The sequence below is a fragment of the Ipomoea nil genome, unplaced genomic scaffold (assembly GCF_001879475.1).
Source record: "Ipomoea nil cultivar Tokyo-kokei standard unplaced genomic scaffold, Asagao_1.1 scaffold0579, whole genome shotgun sequence".
Lineage (NCBI taxonomy): Eukaryota > Viridiplantae > Streptophyta > Magnoliopsida > Solanales > Convolvulaceae > Ipomoea > Ipomoea nil.
Window position 1 is genome coordinate 710,268 of NW_017617007.1, and position 7,985 is coordinate 718,252.

A 7,985-nucleotide genomic window follows, 5' to 3' on the forward strand; every position below is an offset into this window, starting at 1 on the left:
ATAAAAATAATAAAAATCAAAATATATAAGTATTTATATGAATATTATGAAACATATACTAAAAGTTGACGATAAAAATTTACTTTGTTCATGTATTTAGGGAGAATTAGAGAAAGTTAGGGATAAAAAAATTCATAGAAAAAAAATAAAAACCAATATAAACAAGCAATAATGAAGTAAAAATAATATTATTTCGATTTTTTAGATGAAGATTCTAAAGTTTATGAGAGAGAGAAAAATTGGTAGAGTTTAGGTATGAGGAAAAATATAGGATAATGAAGAAAAATTTTTTTTTATTGAATTTAGATATGTTTATAGAGTAAATAGGGAGAAAAATAGAGTTTAAATAGAGAGAGAAAACATTCAAAGTTGTTAGAAAGAAAATTTGAAATCTTGGGGTTGATGGTTGAATTTCAACTATTTATATTTGAGAAGGAAAATTCTACAAAAGTCTTAAAATTTAAAAGTCTACAAAAGTTCATAACTTTTTGAATACCACATGACTTTTAAAGACTCTTTAAAAGTCTTAATCGAATACCACACGACTTTTAAAGACTCTTTAAAAATCTTGATTAAATACTGCCTGACTTTTAAAGACTCTCTAAAAGTTTGAATTGAATACCTCCAAACTTTTAAAGTTCATAAAAGTCTTTAAAACTCTATGAAAGTCTTAATTGAATACACCCCCCTAAAAGTATGAAGCAATATAGCAATTTCGTAATTGGAGAAGTTTGACTAATGCAGCTTGATATATTTTTTTTGCATTCTCTCAATTTAATGTTATTAATTAAAAGATTGACGAATTAGTCTGACAGATTCAACGATGATATCAGTCAGATAGCTGAAACACTAATTAACTTGCGGAAAGATAAAGCTAAGGAAGACAGCGTAAAGAACAACACACAAGATGTTTACCCAGTTCGATACAGTGTGTATCTACATCTGGGGGACGATCACATAGGCGTCCAATCCACTAATAAATCATCAAATGTACAAAGGTAGAGAACAGTAATCTCACCCAAGTGCCCCACACAAGGTAAGTACCCAGTCTACACTGACTTAGTGGATTGTTGAAGATGGAGAGTCGTGCATACAGAAGTCCAATGAAATCCCTTCACTTGGAAAGCTAACTCTGATGCAGTCCACTTCAATGACGCAGTCCAACATTGTTCCCACAACTGTGTGATCTTAGCGTCCTTTTCGTTTAAGCAACGATATCTCTTCTCAAGTTCTTCATCATAATCAACAAGAACAAATTGTCTTGAGAAGAGTCATGATAATCAGAGATGTATCTCTTAGTATACGTCTGAGTGTTTCTTACTTCTCAAAAGCGTAACCCTAATTCTTGATCGAATAAGAGTACTTATAGTTCCAATATAAGAACACTCTCCATAGATACCTCTGATTGTAGATGGTAGGACGATATAAGAAGAATGTAATCTTAAAGATCCGGTCCATACCTTTCCAAAGCAAATACGCTGATCTTCTTTCCAAAACAGACTTTTTAAACCGTGTTCTGCAACGACGAAACATCTTCGTAAAACAGATCTTCAGTGTCAGTCCTTCTGTTGTTGAATCTGATCAACCAGTCTTCTGTAGAACAAACCGACACCAAGCTAACCCTATCTTAGTTTGCCATAATAATATTGCCAATTATATGTTGGGGTTTTTTGAGCAAATAAAACACTAACAAACTCCCCCTTTGGCTATTATTTGGCAAAACAACTCGACTACTTATAAAACACAAACTAGATAGGACGAAGATAGTAAAAGCATAAAAACCAAAGATCTAATTACAAAACATAAAATAAAATAAAATTAAAAAAAAAACAGCATACAAGTCATGCTGGCACAAAACAACATTCTTCGTAGTGGTGCCATCACAATCAGTCGCCCAGACAGGGCCAGAAGGTACAAAAACTTCAAAAATATTCCCCCTGAGTTCCACACTCCCCCTTTTTGCCAATGATAGTCAAAGCACGGTCAAGCATCGGAGTGGTTCACACTGTCAGACTTAGCAGCATCAGCAGCAGCAGATTCAGTCAAGCTTAAGCGGAGAAGAACGGTAGCCAACTTAGTACGGGCTCCTGTCAGCTGCTTCGAAATGATCCCATGAATAATCTCAAGTTTAGATACCCGCCGGGCCTTTAGACGAAGAGAGAGTTGGACATCTTTCGCATGTGGCGAATCATCAGCCACTGTATCAGCATCAGTCGTGGAAGGAGCAATCACCGGCGTAACATCTCGGATGTGACATCCAGTCAGAAGACGGGGATCAACAGTATACAGCAGAGTCGGACTGATCACCTCACTAGGCATTGGCTCAAGGCCCTGTGTCGTTAGAAGTCCAAATATCAGATTAGGGAAGGGCAACCATTCCTTCTGCTCTCGAGGATGGATCAAAGTGAGTATATGATAATAAATCCAGGCCCCCAAATCAATAGCCATTTTTGATCCAATCCGAAACAAGAGACCTGTCAATTGCTTCCCGACCGTATGAAAATGAGCCGATGGAAGCCAGTTGTGAAGAGCAAGATGATGCAAGATGACATATTTGGAGGTGAGCTGTGAGCTAGGTATATAATCTTTTTCACCAGTAGGCCATGAATCAGTTTGTCTACCTGTGAGGGTCTTTGCCACCAAATCCCAGTCCGTGATTGCTTCTTCATGCACTGCTTTCAAACCATAATATTCATTTATCATGTCAGGGCCGAAGACATACCATTTACCTCGAATGAAGATTTGCATTGGTCGTGGCCCAGTCAGGATGCCAATCTCCTCATTAAGATTACAGTAGAATTCATAAGTCAGGAGCTTCGAATAAGGGCAAATGGAGGAAACAGTCTTCAACAGGCCCACTTCACTCAGCAATGGCAAGATGTCGCAAACAGAATTCATCTGGTGTTCATCAACAGACCTCTGAACAATAAGATCTCTCCGGATCATCGTGGACCATTTTCCTTGAGCAGTAGAGGAGACAAACTGAGGTCTATAGATGGATGTATCAGGATTTGCATCAGTAGGTTGAACCTCAGGCGTAATACTCTGTCCTCTGGAGCGAGTAATTGGTTTCCCCTTCCGGGTAGAAGATGTAGGAACCACAGCAGGTGCTTTTTGCTTGACAGATGATCGCGGGGTCTTGAACACTTGTTGCACAGGAGGATTAGATTCAGTATGGACAGACTCATCAGACTTTCTCTTCTTCTCAGGTTGAACCACATCAAGATTGTCATCACTAGATTCCACAACCACTTTCAAAAGGATACTCTTCCGTTTGGATTTTCTTGTCTCTTTGGATGGGGAATGAGCAGAAGGGCTTGGAGACACAGAGTGGCTGGAATCAGAAACATGAGCAGAGGAACTTCCAAGCAGATTTGTAATTTCACGAATCTTGAAGGTGGTTGAATCAGGATTGCAGTAGCTTCAACAGTTGGGGGCTTAGAGACAGGAGCTTGTGAGCCATAGACTTCAGCAAGAAATTTATCGTCTTCACTAGACGACTCAGAAGGATGAATCACACGATATGGTTCTTTTTTAACAACACCCTCAACTTGTGACCTTGAGGGATCAGCAACCTCAATTTCTGTGGGTAAACCGGTGGGATTTTCAGATGGACAGAGTTCTTTTGGAGATGCAGCAATTCCAGAAGGGGACAGAGCAACTTGATCAGCAGAGTAAACAACCAAACTCAGATTGTTGGACTGATCAGACGGTTTATCATTCTCATCAGACACAACATCAACAACTTCCTTCAAAGGTTCAGGCTTCGTAGAGGGGATGCAGGGGGAATCATCAGACACAGAGGATTTCATAGATATTAACGCATTCACATTATCAGAAATAGTAGGCACAGCAGACGGAATAGCATCAGAGACTAAATCATTAGGCTTATCAGGAGAGATTTCAATAGGGGAATCAAAAGTATTTGACCTGTTACGGAGAATCTCAAGCCGATGTCTGGTTTCATCCTCGGCAACCTGTAGGTATAGGGGTTGGCAGCTGCTCAACAACGGGAGATCTCTTCTGACTCAAGAGCCCTTTGTGTTTTTATAAGTAGTTGAGTTGTTTTGCCAAATAATAGCCAAAGGGGGAGTTTGTTAGTGTTTTATTTGCTCAAAAACCCCCCAACATATAATTGGCAATATTATTATGGCAAACTAAGATAGGGTTAGCTTGGTGTCGGTTTGTTCTACAGAAGACTGGTTGATCAGATTCAACAACAGAAGGACTGACACTGAAGATCCGTTTTACGAAGATGTTTAAAACATCTGAATATGTCATGTCTCCTCCTTGAGGTTAGGGGAGGGGCGGGGAGGGGAGGAGGGGGGGGGGGGGGGGGGAGACACTTTAGAATGGGAAAGCCAGACCGACAAGACCCTTAAAATTAAAGTAATTATTAGGTCGAGTAAAGGTACTTTGCCAATAGAAAATGAAGTTGGATGGATCGAGGGAATGTGTGAGATCCTTTGCATGTGATTTTGCACGGGAGGCTCTCAAATTCGTAGAAGGGTAAGCGTGAATTTGGTCCCCCACTACGTTATATTTATAGATGGCGAGGGGGAAAATTTTCAAAATTCAGAATGGATCCCTAAACGAGCAGTGATATGTTGACACGTGTCTGGCGACAGGGACACGAACAATGATCCACGCCTCGTCCAGTGAACCTGCACTGCACTCATCAATTCTAGCCCAGCAAAAGGGGCTTTGAGAGTTATTTTGGTCGGGAGTTTTAGTTTGAACCCTTCCTTGCCAGGTCGACGTTAGGGCATGAACTAGGGGACTACTTTATGGAAAATATTTCCCCAGTATTCCTACCTACGTGTATCGTATACTTGCTCTGTATTAGGTCAGACCACTAAGAGGTATTGCTCCGGACCATGACCAACTTAACGACTAACCAACCCGATTTAAGTGTGAAGCCCGAGTAAACACCTCTTCATTATTAGACTCCGTTCCACCTCGGGGGATCCCGACCTTCTTAGGTCGGGAAGTTCGCCTTGGGCTAGGCTACTTGAGAATTGATACTCTGGTTCCCGACTTTGCGCCAGTCACATCACTTAGTGGTTGGTTAGGAATATCGTAATACATAGACATCATAACGCTGCTCCCGTGCTAGTCGGCTGCATGTGCGACACGTACCAAGCATGCCGAGATCCGGCATGTGTCTCCTTCCTCCCATATAAATACCACATTTAATGCAAGGAGGGTGGACTTTTTGGACATCTTCACCCACCCTACCTTAGCTCGGAACTCTCTGATCTCAGATTGCGCTGCTATATGCCTATATATTTAAACCAACAAGCATACGGTAAAAGGACCTGAATACGGTCAAACCCATCGAGTTGTACATATTTGGGACATTGCAGCGTATTTATACTATCAATCACTAGGATTATGTGGTCTAATGGTACCCGGGTTAGACTTCCATTTGGAAGGTTGTGAGTTCAAGCCTTAGTGAAGGTGTTATTGGCTCTTTGTATTAAAAATTAAAAAAAAAAACACTATCGATCATTAATATAAGTAATTTTATAAATAATTATAGTCATATTTCGTAAATAAAAAGAAATTTTATTTATTATATATCTATATTACACGTAATTATGGGATACATCATACATGTGCTGTAGGCTTTCCATAACGGGGTGGCAAAGCCATTATTTAAACGTTAATTATTTTTTTTTTTTTTTCAAGCCATGAAATCTCTGTAATAGACTCTAACTATAAGAGACATCTTTAAGTACGTATTATATTTAAATTAATTCTCATTCACACTTAACTAATCTAATTAGGGATAAAGTGTTGACCAAATTAATTTTTCCATATGAGAAGGGATCCGAACTTGGGATAGCAAAGTCATTATTTAAACGTTCATTAATTAATAATGCATATTGCATGCAATGCGAAATTTTTGATAGATGGTTCAACATACGGCTTTGATCACTCAGCCTTTACCAATTCAAAAGCATATAGCGATTCGTCGTTGTAGTTGATTCCCAGCTGATATCCATCGCCAACCGTGCCAATTCGAAAGTAACCAATCTGCAGCCAAGGCAAAGGATTGGCCACCAGTTTATCCTTTTATATATTTTTTATATATTTTTAACTTATCAGGTAATTCAACAATTAAGTTTATCAAACACTTTAATTTTAATTAGTTATTAGCTTATTAAGTACTAACTTTTCAACTTTTATCGTTCAGCTAGGCGTGCCAAACAGGGTCACCCGTCCAATGACTGTTGTAAATGAAGCACGATTAACCACAAAGTTTTTTTAGCTATCTAGTTGTCATGCTGTACTTAAAATCAATTGGAGATAAATAAGTAGACATTAACCATTCAACAATATTCCTCAATGGTAAGCCACAGTGTCATGTCTCGAATCGAGAGGGCTGAACTCGACCGACCCGCCTGACACCAAACAAGCTTGTAGCTACTAACCCATCTAAAAGTACGCTATGGGTAAATTCTATCATGTGATCTTAGCCGGCAAACAATAAATCAAATGACTCAAACCAAGAAGGTCAATAAATAGCTCACACAAAAAGTCAAATTTGAAAATTGTGATTAGAAAGCCAATGGTTACAAAAAGAGAAATTTTTGATAGATGTAAACAAAAGGCTATAGAGTAAAAAGTGTTAATACCCAATTTAGTCATCGATTATAGTGTTTTTACTCAATTTAGTCCGAAACTACTTTCTATGCTTAATTAGGTCATCGACTTTGATAGTTTTGCACAATTGTAATTGAGTCCTCAGCTCGACTGTTAGAATCAAGGACTAAATCGAGAAAAATCACTATAGTCGATGACTAAATTATGTAAAATCACTATAGTCGAAGACTAATTAAGCTGAGTAAAACTATTATAGTCAATGACTAAATTGGATATATAGTAATAGATGTGAAATTACCAAGTTATTTTAACAAAAGACTTAATTGAATATATAAAATCATCAAATTCGATAACCTAATTAAATACAAAAAGTCATTTAGGACTAAATTGAAAAAAATCTACTATAATCAATAATCTAAATTGGGTATTAATTCGGAGTAAAAATGTCGGAATACTCTCATCATCATGTTGTTTATTGATTTGATAAAAAGAAAGTAAAATAAAAATAAAGAAGTAATCTGCCATCTGTCGCGTCGTCGCTAACTAAATTATTAAACTTTCTTTCTCTAAAGCAAATTCATAATTCTAATTTCAAAACATTTACCAAAACTCAACTTATTTTTAAAATTTTAAATTTGGAGTGTCATAGTGAAATTAAATGTAATTATATTTAGTCAAACTCAATTATATATTATTGATTGGCAGTTTGGCCAACTTTGGATATTCATTTTGGCATTTTTGGGAGACACAAATTCAATATAGTCCGCTGAATCAGGTGCACATAAATAATTTTAAGCAAATTCTTAAGATTTCGGCAACACACAAATTCAAATTATTCTTTAAAAAGGTTTTCAAAACTGTTTAAAAATTTATTCAAACTCCTCTCATTTTGTAAACTTTTACTTTACCTAGGGATAGACACTCGAAAGAGAAATGACAATTTTCGTCCATTCCAACTCACATCTAGAGATGGCAATGGGTCGAGTGTAGGTCGGGAGGGCTACATCCATCACCCGACCCACCTTATATTTTCTCCACCCACCCCACCTCTAACTCGCATAGGGTGAACTTTTTCAAAACCCACCCCCACAGGGTGCGGGTGCCCACTACGGGTACCGACCACTTATCATCTTATTATTTTTTTCAAAAAATAATATTTAAATTACTTACACATAATAAAATAATAAAATTCATTAGTGATAATAAAACATAAAATAATAGAAATGTTTAAATATAATAATTAAATTGTTAATTTTTAAAAATAAACTTAGTAGTTTAGATATAAAAGTAGTAAAAGATACACGAAGTTATATAAACTTTTATAAATAACTACAATTTTTTTCTTCAATTTACCTACTTCAAAATTATTATATTTA

General features: G+C 37.2%; 1 protein-coding gene across 1 annotated transcript; it reads right to left on the bottom strand.

Moving 5' to 3' along the window:
- Positions 1-1,983: 1,983 nt before the first annotated feature.
- On the bottom strand, positions 1,984-6,008 carry LOC109174259. The gene is made up of 4 exons (XM_019323502.1): positions 5,953-6,008; positions 5,140-5,281; positions 3,447-3,977; positions 1,984-3,390 (listed from the first exon to the last, which is right to left on the bottom strand). The coding sequence occupies exons 1-4, from the start codon at positions 6,006-6,008 to the stop codon at positions 1,984-1,986; spliced, it is 2,136 nt and encodes a 711-aa protein (XP_019179047.1).
- Positions 6,009-7,985: the final 1,977 nt, after the last annotated feature.

Bases quoted from the DNA above. Each gene is read 5' to 3' on its own strand.
- LOC109174259 (XM_019323502.1), bottom strand. From the start codon at position 6,008: ATGGATATCAGCTGGGAATCAACTACAACGACGAATCGCTATATGCTT. The intron at 5,282-5,952 runs GTAAAGGCTGAG...TTAAATATATAG, and splicing joins CGCTATATGCTTTTGAATTG to GCATATAGCAGCGCAATCTG. The intron at 3,391-3,446 runs GTCTCTAAGCCC...ACCACCTTCAAG, and splicing joins TCTATGGCTCACAAGCTCCT to ATTCGTGAAATTACAAATCT.